This window comes from Podarcis melisellensis (assembly GCF_964234715.1).
Source record: "Podarcis melisellensis genome assembly, chromosome: 11".
Taxonomy (NCBI): Eukaryota; Metazoa; Chordata; class Lepidosauria; order Squamata; family Lacertidae; genus Podarcis; species Podarcis melisellensis.
The window spans coordinates 37306050-37324066 of record NC_138543.1 but is presented as its reverse complement, the minus strand read 5'-3'; the positions used below and the strand labels follow the sequence as shown (position 1 = coordinate 37324066).

General features: G+C 42.0%; 1 protein-coding gene across 5 annotated transcripts in view; it reads left to right on the top strand.

The window, feature by feature from the left end:
* Nucleotides 1–408: 408 nt before the first annotated feature.
* Nucleotides 409–18017, top strand: part of MAST4 (microtubule associated serine/threonine kinase family member 4) — a gene marked incomplete at its 5' end in the record, with an annotated part of 206005 nt that continues 188396 nt past the window's right edge. For all 5 annotated transcript variants that reach the window (XM_081929316.1, XM_081929315.1, XM_081929313.1 and 2 more), the window contains one exon: nucleotides 409–921. In XM_081929316.1, coding sequence (XP_081785442.1) covers nucleotides 559–921 — 363 coding nt within the window. The remainder of the gene's footprint in view (nucleotides 922–18017) is intronic.

The window sequence follows — 18017 nt, the reverse complement described above, 5'->3', positions numbered from 1 at the left end:
TGAAGTCTCGCTGCGGGCGCCGCGTCCGAAGGGCGTGTTCCCAAGTCGGGGCGCGCGCAGGATCCACGCCTCGCGCTCTGTTTTTGCGGCGGCTCTTTCCCCGCCTTCCTCGCCTCGCTCCCCTTACCTGCCGCTCACTCGCGTCGGGCTCGCGAGCCCTCCCTCGGCAGGGCCCACCCACCGCCTCCGCCATTGGCTCGGCGGGCTGCCCGTCTCCCCCCCGCCCATGGCCCGGAGGCAGGTCCGCGGAAGGCGGCAGCCCTCTCAGGGGGCCGGCGGAGGCAGCGGGCTGCTCTCCCGGAGCCCCACAGCTCAGGTTCCCCGCCGCTGCCTCCTCCCAGGAGCGGCTTCCGAGCCGGCGGCGTTTCCGCGCTTGGGACAGCGATGCGGGTAGCAGCAAGCCGCTAGGCGGTGCCTGGGCTCGGTGTTCCCCTTTCCCTTCCCGGCGGAGGATGCTGCCGTTGCTGGAAGAAGAGGCGGGCGGCTGACTTTCTTCCCCGACCCGCCCAGGCGGCGGTGGCGGCGGCGGTTGTCTCCCCTCAGGACTTAGCGGCGGCGATGGGCGAGAAAGTTTCCGCCGAGCAGCAGCAGCGGCCAGATTACGGCGGCGGCCGGAGGGTCTCGTCCTCTTCTTCCAGCTCGTCAGGCTCGCAAACTCTCTCCGAGGAGGGCGACGGCGATGCCTCAGCCGGGCAGCTCGGCGGGACGGGCTTCGCTGCCCCCCTCAGCCGCGGCGCCCCCGAGCGGCAGGTGGCGGCGGCGGCGGTTTCTTTCCCCCTCGCCGGGGAGAAGGGGGACCATGTGTTGGGCGAGGGGCAGCGCCGTCGGGGGAGCGAGGAGGAAGAGGACTCGGCCAGTGGCGGCGGCGGCGGCCACTTTCGTCCCGAGAGCGACGCCTCGCTGGAGGAGCAGGACGAGGAGGTGCGAGGATACTGTGTGGGGAGGGAGACCTCATTCCCCGCCGACGGGGGGAGCCCAGACGTGTGCGAAGGGGCGGCGAAGACGGCGCCCGCAGGCTCCTCCGCCTCCCGGTTGCCGCCCACGGGGCGAGCCCCGGCCAATTGTGGCGGGAAGTGGGGTGGCTGCTGGACGTGGCCCGCCGCGCTGCCTCTCCCCCCCCCCTCGGGCTCGCCCAGGGCCGGGCTCCCTGCCCGGTGTTGACAGGCGGGCCTGCCCCTCCCAGGTTGACTTTGAGGGCTGTGTTTATGTCTCTCCTCCGCGTTCCCTGCGGCTTGCCGCAATTGAGGCTCCCGGAGCTTGCTTCCTTCCCCGCCCCTTCGGGTTGCGCCTCGGAGTCCCTTTCATGCTCAGCCAGCGCGTGCTTGTATTGTGGGGGTCGGCGAGCCACCGGCGACGTGCTTGCACGTGGGAATGATACACGGTGGCCGCTTGAAATGGCACAGCCGCGGAGCAAACTGTCCCGAGAGCAGCAGAGTTGAAATCTTTTTTTTTCCCCAGCAGGGGGCTCGTGCTTTTATAGCCCGAGCGCTCGTTAGCAAAGCCTTCGGTAGCTTGGCTATGTTTTAATGTTTAATAGGTTATTGTATTTTAGTGTTTTGTTGGAAGCCACCCAGAGTGGCTGGGGAAACCCAGCCAGATGGGCGGGGTATAAATTATTATTATTATTATTATTATTATTATTATTATTATTATTATTGACTGTACTGTATTAGAACCCCAGGGTAACATAGTTGGAAGTGGAACATAAGCGTGCCTCGTGCTTCTTTTCACTGGGGGCAGAAATCTTTGTGAAGAGGACAAATTCTAGAATTCCTGTGAAGTCAGCATTGCCCACGAGTGTCTTTATTTAAATACTACTTTGGTTTTGGTGAGGAGGCAGTACCTTTAACTGGAGAGTTCTGAAACTTGAGGAATTTTGGGCGAATGTGTGTATGGGTGGCTGCTCTTGAAGACGGGGCCTGTAATTAAGAGCTACAGATGTGCAGAGGCCTTGTATCCTTTTTAAAACTCTGGTTAGGCAAAGAAAGCTGCTTCTGTGTTCACAAACTTGGCGGCTGCCCTCTGTGAATAAAGAATCTGTTTGCTTGAGTGGCTGAACTAGGTTGCAAGGTTACACAACTCTATTTCCAGCTTCCCTCTGTTCTAGAGAAGGGCTGACATTGTAGGGAAACAGGATTTAGTTTATGCCAGTGCTCCTTCTTGGCAACTGTTCTGAAATACTAGGGGCTCAAAGCTGGAAACACTAGGAAATGGTCCTGAGCAGGTGCATAGTGCTAGGGTGGGTTGGTAGGTAGTGTTTGCAAACAGGTAGCCCCAATATCCGTTCCTAGTAACCAATGTTAGATACTGAGATATGAAAGCTAGGAGCTAAATGGCACCTTAAACCTAACAGAATGTCTAGGAGCACTTTTTAATAACAAGAGTACAAAGCTGAAAACGAATGGCACTGCAGCTGAAATATTATGTTCATTTTTCATATCATCTAGTTCTTCCCCTGTCCACCCCCTTAATATTCTCAAGAAGGTCTCTTCTCCAGTCTTCAGAGAGTAGCTGCAAGTGTGAAGGAAGAAAAAGGTCCTATTTTCCTTCTACTCTGCAGTTTTAATCTGAAATCTTAGATGCAGTACTGCATCCAGAGCTCAGAAATTGCTTGCACTAATAAAGTTTCCTGTCGCAAAATGCATCTAGAACAATGGGCGTTTTGAACACTGCTAGTAACTTAAGTCTACACCAGAGTAGAAAACTTCTTTTCCTGTGGATTTTGCTTCTGGATATTATAGCTGCTAGGGTGTGAACTTGGTGTCAAGCATTCATTACATACTTTGCTTACAGTTGACAGTAATCTTGGAAGAGCTAAACAGCATAGTTTTATGGAATAATGGGTGATTTTGCAAGTGATCTATTGGGTGAAAGTGCTCACACACTTCAGTCTACATGCATTCATATCTGAATTTTGAAAAATGATATGTCCAAATTAATAAAATTAGCATGTGTCAATAGCATGCGTATGAGAAAGTGTAGTTTAAGGTGTGAAGTGTGAGCACTTTTACAACTACTTTTTAGTGACAAGTGTCTTAGGTGATGTATACTTTCAGATTCCTTTTGTAGTTTACACTCCCTAATTTTCAGAATGGCCAATGAATGATACCCATGTCACGCAAGAAGCTTAGAATGGATAAAATAATGGGACAGCAATAGAATCTGGCATTATTTTTGAGAAAGTAACTGTTGATGCCATACTTCACTGCTTCAGTTTGTACATTAGCAGTTTTTTTAAAATTAGGGATATAATTTTATACTATCTTCACTAATTATTCCAAGTCACTTTGCAGTTAGGTTTCTGGAGTACATTGCTATCATGTATTGTTCCACAGCTTTGTTGCAGTCAGCAAATTTACTCATGGTTGAAATTGAACCTTAAGCGTATGCTATGCTTGGCCTATGATATGCAGTGGATAAACAAATGGATATCTACTCAGGTAGAACAGAGCTATTTCTGACTTTAAATGGAGCTCTCAAACTTTTTATAGTTAAGGAAAAACTGTTGGGCCTGCCCAATATTAGTAAGGAAGCCTGTGAAAAAAGTAAGGCGTTGTCTGGATTGGTTCTTAGTCATAGTTTGACATGAGAACAAGTCTAGCTTTCTCCTATGTTTGTGCTCTTCCCCTCCTGTAAGATGTGGCAGTGAAAAGGAGTTAGTGTTTCTTTTTGATTAACTGTAGTTTGCTGTGTTTTCCTCACCTGGATAAACTGTGTTTAATCTTAACTTAGTTCAATGGAAGCCAGCCAACTTCAAATATTGTTTATGAGCCAGGCTTGTTTTCATTAAGCATAATTAAGAATAACTGCACTTTAGACGATGGGCACCATACTAAATTACAGCTAATGTAAAATGGAAGCAGAAGCTTGTGTTCAATGCCATGTGGCAGTGCCAGGGGAGGGGTGGGGAGCCTGAGTTGTTATGTCCAAATGCAGTGATCAAATCCCAGTACTAGGGGCCAATACTAAAAGTGGAAGAACACATAATGAGAATTATTTGCTCATAAGTCTCATAAATTAAAATCAGACTCATAACATTTCTATAAATCTCAGTTTGCCAGTATATATAGAAGCCATTTGTCTTTATATCTGCTGTGGCGCATATTTCATTTAAAACTGCTATGATGCTTCTGCTGCTTTTAAGTGGCAAGGAGTGTGTTGTTAAGAAAGGAATTCTGTAATAGAAGAGTGCATTAAAACATGAATCTTTAACTGTTGGCTTGCAGTCTGACCTAAGGTGGGTTAGCACCAAGAGCATCACAACCATACCATATACAGAGTGGAAAAAAGTTACAAATTGGTCCAATAATTCATGTTTGGGCTAAAGGTGAGCCCTAGGTTTGAACAAAAGGTCTTTGAAAAGTCACGGCATCCACAAATAGCAGCACAACTCTTTCAGAGAAATGGGGCAACACTAGATAGATGAGTATAAGTTGCTGTAATAGTGTCAGCCAGTGTTTCCTCAAACAGTAATCTGGGGACCATGAGTGATCCTTTGCCTACTTTCAGGTCGGCTTTTCTGCACTGTGCATCCAGTGCTGCCTCTTCCTCTTCACCACCTTGTGGTGTGTGATTTTTCATTGGACTAATGTTGGTACCAGCAGTGCCCAACATACTGAGTACAGGTGATTGGGTGGCGGAGATGTTTGGTGGTGTGGTTGGAAAAGTAGTCCTCTTTCCTCTGAGGTGGTATTTGGTGACACAGCTTCCCTTTGAAAAAATGCTTGCTCTGTATGTGAAAAATGAATTTGTAAGCATTTATAAAGCAATAATAATAATTAATAATAATTTATACCCCATCCATCTGGCTGGGTTTCCCCAGCCACTCTGGGCGGCTTCCAACAAAAGATTAAAAATACATTAAGACATCAGTCATTAAAAACTTCCTTAAGCAGGGCTGCCTTCAGATGTCTTCTAAACGTGAGATAGTTGTTTATTTCTTTGATATCTGATGGGAGGGCATTCCACAGGGTGGGTGCCACCACCGAGAAGGCCCTCTGCCTGGTTCCCTGTAACCTCACTTCTCACAGTGAGGGAACCACCAGAAGGCCCTCGGCGCTGGACCTCAGTGTCCAGGCTGAACAATGGGGGTGGAGACACTCCTTCCAGTATACTGGGCCGAGGTCGTTTAGGGCTTTAAAGGTCAGCACCAACACTTTGATTTGTGCTTGGAAACATACTGGGAGCCAATGTAGGACTTTCAAGACCGGTGTTATGTGGTCTCGGTGGCCATTTCCAGTCATCAGTCTAGCTGCCGCATTCTGGATTAGTTGCAGTTTCAGTAGTTATTCTCTTGAAGCGGGGCAAAACTTGTTCCCTGTTTTTAATATTGGTGGCTACCAGCTTGAGCAGTGTGGCAAACTTCCCCCACCCCTATGTGGTCTTCACTATAGCTTTGAAAATGTCTCAATGAGACCTGGGAAGACCAATGACAGTGAGAACTCAAGAGGCACCTTGTATCTAGGAAGATCAAAAGAAAAGCAGTGTGCGGTTTCCCACTTGTGTAGCTTTGGGTTGTATGTATGCTCTATAGGAAGGGGGGACCTAACACATAGGACCCTGGCATTACCAAGTAACACAGTGATCTGTCACTTAATGTCCGTGATCACCAAAAAGTGTTGCCTTTTGATGTAGTACACTAACTGGTATTTCTAGATGTCATTTCATAAAATGCATCCTTTAGGAAAGGGTGTTGTTGTGGTTTTTTTTGCATGTTTGCTTATTTTTGTGTGTGAAACATCATCTGTTTCCCTTAATATTGAATTTGATTGTAATTGCATTCTAGATTTGTTAACATTTTTCTTTTATCTGTTGCCAACCCATATCTCATTTATTACTACACACTCGAAAGAAAACCCAACTGCATTTTTTTTTTTAAACTACAAAGCTGCCTTATTTCTAGAGCTGTCACTAGTTAGTTAGAAGGATCACTAATACTGTGACAGCTGAAATACTGTTTCTTTGGAGCTCTAACTGCAGGCGTTGGCATGATTTCAATCTATTAGATCTAATTACCTGCTCAAACACTGCATTTCTGCAATGTTAGAGACTGAAAATTTATTTAAAGTGATGCGTTTCCATGTTCCGCTCTGTTTTGTTATCTGTAAGGAGAAGAGCAATTAGACAGAACTTCAGGCAGGTTGGTCTAATTGTTGGTAGAGTTTGGTGGTAGATAGTGTTTAACATCAGAATTGCAAATTCATATTGGGCTGATTAAGGCACATTCCTTACTTAGCAAATGTACGGAATTTGCATCCATATATTTATTTCCCCAACAATGTTACTCCAAACTCCTTCCGTCTATTTGTTGCCTATTTCATGCTTGCTTCTGTGTCAAATGTTTGATTACAAGCTTCCTGAGGGGCGACCTCTCTTTTTGTTATACTGAAGTATAGTATAGTAGATGGACTTGGACTGCGAGAGCTTGGCCCTAATATCCCTTTGAGTGATGAAGCTCGCTTTGGATGGTCGTTGTAAAATCCGGTTTCTAACTTTCACCTTTCTATAAGGATACAATAGGATAACCTCATATATACCATCCTTAGATCCTTGGAGGATTGATGGGATACAAATATGATAAAATAATTAGTTCTAAACAAAGATTACAGAAAAATAAGCCCATGTGTTTAAATAAACACAGCTTATTCTCTACCTTACAAGATATAGAAAAGAAAAGGGACCAAAGTAACAACGCCATCAGTGTTGCTTTAGATTTTTTTCATAAGTGGCCAACTTGAATGTTTGGTAGCAATGGAATGCCTTGGGTTACAGACTTATACACTTTTTATCAGGGAGTAAATCCCATTGACCTTACTTCTGTATCTTACTTCTGAATAGACATGAATGGAATTGCATTGCAAGTAAATAACATTTTCTGCTATTTTAAGTGAATATGAAGCCTGTGTGAACTTCTAGTAGTTATCAGTAATAGCTCATACAATTGTACATAGCACCCAGTAGACTGCAGTGGTATTTATTCTATCAAGCAGCCACTGGGGGGAATACATAGTCTCTCCTACAAATATCTTAGTGACAGTTATATAAATCAGAGATGAGGAAGTTCTGACCCTCCAGATGATATTTCCTTCTAACTAACACCAGTTTCTGTCATTATGGCCAATTGTCAGGGATGCTGGTGCTGTACACCAGCAGTATTTTGAGCACCACAAGTTCCCCAGTCCTGGTATAAATGCTCTAACTTTTGGTATTTTATAAAAAGGATTTTATAAAACCACACTCATGAAAGGGTTTTATAAAATCACACACATGAAAGATGTCTTTTCATCACTTTCCTTGTACTTTTCCACATGGCATGCTCTGACATTTTAAAATGTCATATCACTTTTAAAATACTGCATTGTTTTTAAAATCCATAGTTAACTGATGTTTATAGTTCTATGTTTATTACAGCGCTTTATGATTGTTGAAGATGTATGTAGCTCCTACTTAAAAATGTTCATCTCAAGTTCATTTTCACAGTGCATCTTGTAAAAACTAACAATGTGTGCATGCATAGTTGAGTATAATAGTGACATTCTCAAGTTTTATGGTGGTGTGCAACTTGAGATAAGAACACCTGGGTTGAAATAAATTGCTATGTCAAACGACTTCATAAATATACTTCAATGTTATCAGTGCTCCTTTGCTTGTTCTCTTGTAATCTGAGTACCAAACAACTACATTAGCAGCATTTTAACAAAATAGACATTGATACTACGAATACTGAAGGAATTGGATCTAATGTTTGAATAAAGTACAAAAGAAAAAAATGCAACAGAAACTGAGAAATGTAATAATTCTTGGGACTGGTTTAAGACATTGTTAAATTTTGAAACTACAATGGTACCTCAGGTTAAGTACTTAATTCGTTCCGGAGGTCCGTACTTAACCTGAAACTGTTCTTAACCTGAAGCACCACTTTAGCTAATGGGGCCTCCTGCTGCTGCTGCGCCGCCGGAGCACGATTTCTGTTCTCATCCTGAAGCAAAGTTCTTAACCTGAAGCACTATTTCTGGGTTAGCGGAGTCTGTAACCTGAAGCATATATAACCTGAGGTACCACTGTATAAGGAAATTCAGAAGTATTGTTAGAGAAAGGTAACACACACATCTTGGTTTGTCACAGTTTTGGTGAGTAAGGATTTTGTGAGTGAGGATGGAGATACATTACAGCAAAATAAGACTGACAGAGCAGAAGGGAAAGCCCCCTAGTCAGACAGGACAAATTAAATAGCTAGTTAAGGTAGCAAAACACCAAGGTTCATTCAGTATATCAAATTGGTCACACTGCAACAAGGAGAAAGAACTCTAAAATTGTATGCACGACTGAGATCAATGTCCAAAGACAAATTTATTACTGCTGGATCCAGTTTCTAAGTTTTGATCAGTGATGTCAAAAACTATGTGAAATATCTCTTACCAAAATACAGAAAGTGTAGGGCAACCCCACCACATGTGCATGTGCTCTGTTCCCCCAGACTTTCCAGCATAAGGAAAGCAAACTTCAACATTATCAGAGTACACCAGTTACCAGCCAGTAGCGATTCCAGAGTACAGTAACTTCCTGCATCTTGGTAGAGGCCATTTTAAGTGAGGTTCAGGTCTTACTCACAGACTAGCTGCTGCTGTTCTGTATTGTTCATGGAATTCTCAATCATGGAAGAGGCCATCACCTTCAAGTTGAGGTAAACCACTGAGTCTTTTGGGCTTGCTGACTGGAAGGTCAGCAGTTCGAATTCATGTGGTAGTGGTGAGCTCCCGTTGCTCTGTCCCAGCTTCTGCCAACCTAGCACACCAGTGAAAGTAGATAAATAGGTACTGCTGCGGTGGGAAGGTAAATGACGTTTCTGTGCACTCTGGCTTCCGTCATGGTGTTCCATTGCGCCAGAAGTGGTTTAGCCATGCCGGCCACATGACCCAGAAAGCTGCCTGGACAAATGCTGGCTCCCTCTGCCTGAAGCAAGATGAGCACTGCACCCCATAGTTGCCTTTGACTGGGCTTAACCGTCCAGGGGTCCTTTACCTTTTTTTACCTTTTACCTGATTTAGAGCAGTATGATTCATACACGGTTTTAGTCCAGAACAATTGCGCTTCTAAAATAAGGCTATTTATAAGTGATCATACTTGCCACCTGAAACCAGTTACAGTATAGTGGAGACTTTACATTTTATTCTGCAGTGTTGTCTCAGTTATTGGGTGACAACATTTAATAAGTTTGAGAAGTTTATACAGCCCTTTAGACACTCATCCCTTGATGTAGTATCATGTAGCACCTTCTTCCATTTAAAAAACCATTGTGTTGGTGTGATAATGAGGAGGAAGCAGAACAGAAACTTTGGCAGAATTGACATACTGACTCAATTCCCCTGCCCAGCCGAGAAAGATGTAAGTGGTGTTAAGGGCAGAATTGCATTTGAAAAAATGCTAACTAATGTGTTGTTTTATAAAATGTAGAGCACTGACAGCAGACAACACAGCAGAGGATTGTTCTGAGCCAAATGTTAGACTAGAATAACTCTTTCCCATCTGCTGGGTCATCAGTCATTCTGTTCCCATAAGAAAATCCCACCCCCACATCTAATATTTGCAGTTCTGGACACTTGGCATAAATGAAGAAAACTATATTGTAATCATTTATTTTAGTGGAAGTTTACTGTTCTCTTTGTTATACTTCTTTCTGTAGGTATTTGCCCAATAATTTGAGCCTGTGACAGCTGTGTGTATTAGTTATGTGTTGTCTTCTACTAGTTTTATTAATACACTGAATTGGTTTTTTGACAGCTCTTTCTGATTTCCAGATCAGTTTTTGGCATCTAATTGGTCTTTTGAAAACTGGTGCTAGGACCAGAGTTTGGTAGCCAGCCTTATTTATGACAAATTATTTATTTGTCAAACTTGGGGGCAAATTGGTATTCAGGGGTAAATAAGCAAGTACAGTATAACCGGTGGGTAAGACACATTGATAACATTTACAGGGGAGTTTTTTAAATCATTCATGGCATCAGGGCAGCACACACGGTTCCTCTTTCCTCATTTAATCCTCTCAACAATACTGTGAAGTAAATTAGAATGAGAAATTGTGAGTGTACCAGCATCACCCTGTGAACTTAATGGCAGAGTGAGACAAACACTTTATGCATCCTTTTTCAAGATTCCATGTTTTAGAAAATACTTTGGCAGGTTTTATTGTTTGGCTTCTCCCCCCAAGAAAAACAACCAACCAACCAACCAACCAACCAAAACAAACTTGGGAGAAGGGCCATATTTCATTGGTAGAGCAATTTAGGTCCTAGGTTTAATCTCCTGCATCTCTAGATAAGGCAGGGAGGGACACCTATTTGAAAACCTGGAAGGCTACTGTTGATCAGTGCAGACAATACTGATCTAGATAAACCTATGGTTTAAGTATAGTGTAGCTTCCTATGTTCCTAAGTTATTCTGTTGGCTTTAGAGAAGCAAGTCTGATAGGGACTTTAAAAACCTTACACATTTTGAGTGATACCCAACATTAGTCATACTTGGAAGAGCGCCATTAAATTCAGTAGAGTTAAGTAACTTTAAGCTCATTGATTTCAATTGGTCTAACTGTGAGTAGGACTTCATTGAGAAACAGTGTCTGGGGTTAATACTCAGTTTCTCTTATGACACAAACTGCTTCACTATGGTATAAATATGTTTGAAATCTTTGGTTTGTGACCTACTTCATTTTCCTCCGAAATCTCTGTAACAGACTTTTTAGTTTTCTCTTATAAACAAGCATTGCTTACTTTGTGATTTCAGCTGTAATTGAAAGTCAATGGCAGGTTGCCATTAGTATTCAGTGGCAGTGTGCTGTGGTTCTGAAATCCCACTGGTCTTGCCTTTTTAAAGGGCAAATTGAAATCAAGATTGTCTTAAAAAGGATCAGATATTACACAATCTGGGCACCATTTCATTTTTTCAGGCCACAATATTTTTCAGTGGAGTGTCTCCCTCCCCCTCAAAAAAAAGCTATAAAGAGAAGTGATCTATAAATCCCAGCAAAGTTCTCATTTGATTTGCAAGGGAACATATACGTAATATAATACCAGTTTTGAGGGAAATAGTGTAGGAGGAAAATGTTGAACATTCATTTATTAAATTATTATCCTACCCTTCTCCCAGAGGATCCCAGGGTGGCAAACCAAAGTGATAAAATGATACAATTCAAAATACCGTATTTTTCGCCCTATAGGATACACCGTCCCATAAGGCGCACCTAGTTTTTTGGGGGGGAAATAAAGGGAAAAAAATTATTTTCCCCCAGCCCCCAGAACAGGCAACTCTCCGCAAGCCGTGGGAGCCCAGCGCAGGGCTCCCGCGCCTTGCGGAGAGCTGCGCGAAGTCTGGGCGCATTGAGCTCAGCGCGCCCAGCCTTTGGGATGCAGGCAACTTTCCGCAAGCCGCGGGAGCCCAGCGCAGGGCTCCCACGGCTTATGGAGATCTGCGGGAAGCCTGGAGAGCGAGAGGGGTCGGTGCACACCGGCCACTCTCGCTCTCCAGGCTTCAGTGAAAGCCTGCATCTGCCCCATAGGACGCACACACGTTTCCCCTTCATTTTTGGAGGGGAAAAAGTGCGTCCTATGGGGCGAAAAATACAGTAAATCTAAAATATATATAAAATGAATAAAAACACCTAAAACTTTAAAACATACAATACACAATTTCATAGGCATAGCTAATAACAATATATATTTGGGGAAACTGTTTTAGGTAATAATTAATTTTTCTATATATAAAAAAAGTAACCATAAGATGGCATTGGTCATTATATTGAATGTGCTGAGCTTCAGATGGCTCCATATACAGCAGCTGTGTCATGTTGATTAGTGTGGCTAGAACATAATGTGATGTACATATATTCTGATAAAATAAATTTTAAAAAATGTCCAGTAGCACCATAGAGACAAACTAAGTTTGTTCTGGCTATAAGCTTTCATGTGCATGCATCTTTCATGGATGGCATCTTGTATGCCTCCTTCTGGCAACTCCTGCAACCAAGCTTTCCTTTCCTTTCCTTTGTACCACATCAGTGGGGCTGAGAGTGGGGTCTTGTCATCTGGGTCCAGGACCTCCATACACACCGGCCAGGCTTGTGCCCCATGGAGGTCATTATGGTGCTGCAAATGCAGCAAAATTAGCTTACAGTGGAAGTGTAATGATTGGGTAGTGCTAAAGGCTAATCATCTGGAAGTAGCTTGAGAGATCGGTGGGTGAAACAAAAAAAACAGGAATATTAATTTATCATTTCTATTGCTGTCACTGTCAATAAGACAATTAAAAGATAAAATAAGAGCCCATGTTCTGCGATGAAAAGCCAGTACAATTTATTATTGTGTCTTGGTATGCAACACTTAATTGTGCTTAAAAGTAATGGAAGAGTCATTTAATTGTTTCTACCTCTAAGCCCTTTCACATGGATTTCTGGGAGTCTTTGCTTGCTAGAGGCCATATGATTTACTGTTGTGATGGTTCCTAGATAACTACGATATTTTCTATGTGTGAGTGCCTCCAGCTTTGTCCGTTTTCAATAATTCTTGTTATATTGTAAGCGTCTCCTGGTTCAATGCGCTTAGTGAAGTCTGAATGTTTTGCCCCTCAGCAAGGCAGATGATATTTAATAGATGCCATATTTCTAAGTATCCCATTTAGCTGCATTGCTAAGTAGAATGGCAGCAATAGCAATAGTGAAGAGCTTTGTGGACTATGACTCTCATGTGACATCTAAGAAAGTGATAACATGCTAGCAGCAAACTTCTCTGACAAAAGAGGAACTATAGGCACAATAAATAGATAGCAGACTGTAAGGAGGTCCTTTTATAGTGGAGGAACATTGCCAATTTTATGATGGGGTAATGTGTAAGCTTTTGGATATATACAGTTGGGTATATAGCTCCAAAAGGTACTAACTCTTAATTAATTTTTACTATGCATGTTTTGCTTCTAAAATTAGGCTGGAAGACCTTTTATGTTCTTTTATACTGTGGTTTGGTCAGTGCTCCTGTACAAAATTGCCAGATACACATTCATTGTCTAGTAAGAGGGGGGAAATCACAACAATGAACTTGGGGTGCAGTTGTAACAAAAAAAAAATTTAAAAAAATCAGCAAATGTCACTGGTATGAGCACTGGGACATAAATGTCCAGGTCTCCTTAAATATCCTAAAGTGAGAACTTTCTCAATTGTCAAAGTTCAAAAAAGGCCTTAAATAGCTGTCCTGTGCTCTAAATTATTTACAGATTATATGGTCAACTATGCTGATCTAAAGTTTGAGTTGCTTGGCTTTTTGTGGTTAGCAGACGTGACAACATGGGAAGAAGTTATACTTTGAGTGATAAGACAGACCAAATTTATTTTTAATAGAACTTATTTTTAAAAAGTTGAGTTCTTTGTTGTGGAGGAAGGAGTAGATGAGCTCTAATTCTAAGTTTCATAAATTTTTAATTTTTAATCTTTATGTTTTTAATCTTTACAATCCAATCCTGAGTCATTAAAACAGCTCCTTAATGTTAATGAAGCCACAGCTGTCATGTTTTATAAATGGAACTGATCTTTTTAACATAATGTTTGACATAACATAATAGCAATGCATAAATCTGGAATGTTTGTTTTATACCTTGAAGGGATTAACAGCACTACAGAAATAAATGCTTTCATGTTGAATGGTTGATGGAAGTCACCAGGAAGCTAGAAAACAAGCCTGCTTCATGGCAAGGCTTTTGTCTAGAATACTAAGGGCCAATCATCACTTTATATTTTGTACTTGAGTAGAGATACCAGAGTACAAAATAACTGTCCTCTTCTAAAACGTGAATATATAAAAAAGAGACATGGTGAATTCTATAGCATTGCAGTTCACCTACAGCTGGAATTTAAACTGATGGATCTTGCTTGTAGTACTATATAAGCTTCTGGTTGTGTTTTGTTTTGTTTACATAGAATTTATAAAGTCTGGCATGACATACATTGAGGCTGAAGAGGTTTCATTATACTGGAAAGACATTTTGTTGCTACTTATTGCAGTGGTTATTGCAATAGTTTAAAGCATTTTGTAAATCTTATTTCTTCCAAAGCTTGTAACATTCAGTAGAGAGAAAAATTTCCAATGTTTGTTCTTTTTGTGTTCCTCAAAACTGCTCTGGGGAATCTAAAATCTTACTTTGCACAGAGATAATTCCAACTGCTTAATGTGTGTGTTTTGCTGTGGAAATGTGCCTTGCTGAGAATAAACCGTGTAAAGCTGCAATTGATGTGGTTCTAATTTAGGGCTAAAGTACATGTTAACATTACATCTTCATTTTAAAAAAGTCAAAACAGTAGGTGTAGGCAGCCTGATCAGAATTGAGGCTGCCTCAAGAAGGGAGGAAGAACTTACCCTTTTCTCCCCTGCTGTGGTCCTAATGAAAATCCTGGTCCTGAAGCTACTATTAGCACTGTGCTCATTTCACTATTATAGTGTGTGGAGTGAATTTGTAGGATTGTGCTCTTGCACACTTGTACATTTACGCAGTTCTCTTAACTTTGGCACATTATGATAGCAGTTGATCTTAGACGGCTCCTGCTTAGCATGAGTGATAACAACAACCCATGCTTAGCATCATATCTGAATTGGGGATTGTGGTTTCTTTCACTTCAAACAAACCACAATTGGAAGGGAAGTTTTATTCATGATCAAGTTTGTGCAGTCCATAGTTTGGATGTAACACCATTGCCAGAGGTCAGTGTAGCTTGTTCCTCCCTCAGTTGTATGATGGCCAGAGTGTGATGGCATTTTCATCTAGCAGTATATTGCGAGTGAAACTGCTGCCACTCCTTAGTCTCTGCCACCAGTGCCTGGCTGCAGTTCGTTTCTCCTTAGGGGCGCTGGTGGCAGAGGTGGCGGCGGTTTCACTCGTGATATACCACTGGGTGAAGCAGCCATCATGGTCGGATCCTCATACTGGTTCTGTGCAACGTATTGATACATTGCCCAGGCCTAGTGGTCAACAGAATGGCAGGTATGAATGGCAGGTAGTTATTTATCGCTTTGACATCTGATGGGAGGGCGTTCCACAGGGTGGGCGCCACTACCGAGAAGGTCCTCTGCCTGGTTCCCTGTAGCTTTGCTTCTTGCAATGAGGGAATCGCCAGAAGGCCCTCGGCGCTGGACCTCAGCGTCCGGGCAGAACGATGAGGGTGGAGACGCTCCTTCAGGTATACTGGGCCGAGGCCAATTACTGAAGAAAGTAGGGTACAAGGGTATATATCCTGTAATAACTTCAGTTTACTGTAAACAGGCTTTTAATGAGTGTGCTATAAGTAGTGCTGAAAGTTTTAAGTGGATTAAACAGTAGATTTTCAATTTTAAAACTTGATTATTTGTTTGCAAAGTTCCAGCTTTAATTTAGTGGCATTGGGAATTAAGGGCAAACTTACTTTTTTAGCTTACTTAATTCTTCCATGTTACTGTAATATATAGAATGGGGGAAAATAGTTTAAAATGATATTTCCAACAAGAGTTGTAACTTTTGTTTTTGAAGTGATCATAGCTTGCACTTCCTTCAATACTTCAAGGGCACAATAGTTATGCAAATTTATTTGAATATAATCATTTGAGCTGTGAAATAGCAAATTGATGTTAATCTAAAATCATTTCACAGGTTGAGTCTTCTATTCCATATTAAAGCAGGGGTATCATACTTAAATGGATTGCGGGAAACTTTAAAATGCTAGGATCTAATACAGTGGTACCTCGGGTTACAGACGCTTCAGGTTACAGACGCTTCAGGTTACAGACTCCGTTAACTCAGAAATAGTAACTCAGGTTAAGAACTTTGCTTCAAGATGAGAACAGAAATCGTGAGGCGGCGGCAGGCCCCATTAGCTAAAGTGGTACCTCAGGTTAAGAACAGTTTCAGGTTAAGAATGGACCTCCAGAACAAATTAAGTTCTTAACCCGAGGTACCTTTAGCATTATGCACTGAATGTGGCTTCTGGATCAAGTGCAAGGGAAACTCCACATAGAGTGCATTGCAGTAATCCAACTTTAAAGTCACCATTGCCTGAACTATCGTAGTTAAGCTCTCAGTCCAGGAATGGTCATCACTGTTGTACTAGGGAACTTGTAAATGACGTTTCTAGTGGTTTCATGGAAGTATTTCACACACTGGAAATGTAAGATTAGTTCGTACTGTGCTAATGATTTCTAGGATGAATAGATGTATAGCATGGGTAGGCAAACTAAAGCCCAGGGGTTGGATCCAGCCCAATCCCCTTCTAAATCCGGCCCGCGGACCGGATTTACATGAGTAGATTGTGTGCTTTTATTTAAAATGCATCTCTGTGTTATTTGTGGGGCATAGGAATTTGTTCATATTTCCCCCCCAAAATATAGTCCGGCCCCCCAAAAGGTCTGAGGGACAGTGGACTGGCCCCCTGCTGAAAAAGTTTGCTGACCCCTGGTGTATAGTATGTGACTGTCCTGTTTTTCTCTGAAATAGTTTTCTAGGATGGTAGTATGTTACAGGTTTGTGTTTTTATGGTTTAAGGATGGGATCAGGCAGGCTTTCCTGTTGCTGTAATTGTGGAAATGCTTGTTCTGCTTCCTGATCAGAGAGGAGTTTGGGTTTCCCCAGAGAGCATCAGGAATAGGAAATGTTCTTTTCTTTCACTTGGTACATAATCTTCACTCACTTAAATTTTTTTTATTGTTATTTCAAGCTACAGTTGTAGGGCTTGAAATTATTTCTCTTTCTTTTCTCATTTGGAAAGGAAGTGCAGTTTCTTGAGAGTCCTAGGATTATGGTAGAACTCTTGATAAGCTAGGCAAAATACCAATTTTTTATGACTTGATAAAAATGTGGATATGAAAATGATACATTATTCAGATGCCTTTATCATTTATTTTATTTTATTGCTAGCTTGATGCTTGGCATTACATAGTATTAACAGTAAATTATGAAGTACTTCTGCATGTTGGTTATTTTTTCATTCATTGTAATTTATAGTAGATTTTTTTGTAGATTTGTTTTAGCGTGTTGTAGCTGTAGTGAGGAAATCAAATGACGTCTTTCCTTTAAGAGAAATAAAGGTAAGCATCAACAGAAAACATCACTAATTTTATCAAGGAAACTCGCTCCTTATGCAAGCACCTTAAGTAAACAAACTGCTTCCTGAAAATAAATCCACGATAACATAGTGATTTGTATAGTTTGATGTTTTTAAAAACTAAACATGATTTGGCAGATGCTGACTTAGGGGATGTGAGTTGTATGTTTGGTAGGAAATTGCGGTAGTACTGGGAGGATATTTTCATGTTACTTGCGACTTTTCATGAATATCACCTTCCCTTTTTAAAAATTAACTGTTGTGGAATACAACTCTGACCGCATTATACTATAGCTATGGTCACTATTAATGCAATGATATAACACAATGTATGCTGCTTATTCCATTGTGTCATGCAACATGGGCGGCTCTAAGGCATTCCTCTTGCCTCTGACCTTCAGTTATTATGTTTGTTTTAGTGGTGGCTAAGACTGATGGGAACTGAGGTCCAAAACATGTACAGGGAAGGCCACTACATCCACTGCATATTCGGGGGGGGGGGGTTCAAACCTAAAATATTTCCGTAATCTCTCCATTTTCTCTTGCTGCTCCATACAGCATCTTCTTGACTAAAATGATTCTGTCTCTCAATGTTTTGAAAACTTGCTTTTTCTATGCCTAACTCCCCCCACCCGTCCTCTTTGTCTGTTCCCATGACTTGATAGCTACACTCCCAGAGGCATGCACATCCTTATAAATAAAGTGAATATTTTTGCCTCAATCACATGGCATCTTTTATAAGGAAGAGTGAAACCCCTTGGTGTATACAATCTACATGAAGAGAGATGTATCCTCCAGGATGCATCTTCTTCCAAAACCTGTCCAGTCACTCCCTCCCTGGTCTTCTGCCTAGCTTTTTCACACGGGCATAACCATTGGAGGCATAGCCTTAGGCTGTGCTGCTGTTATGAGG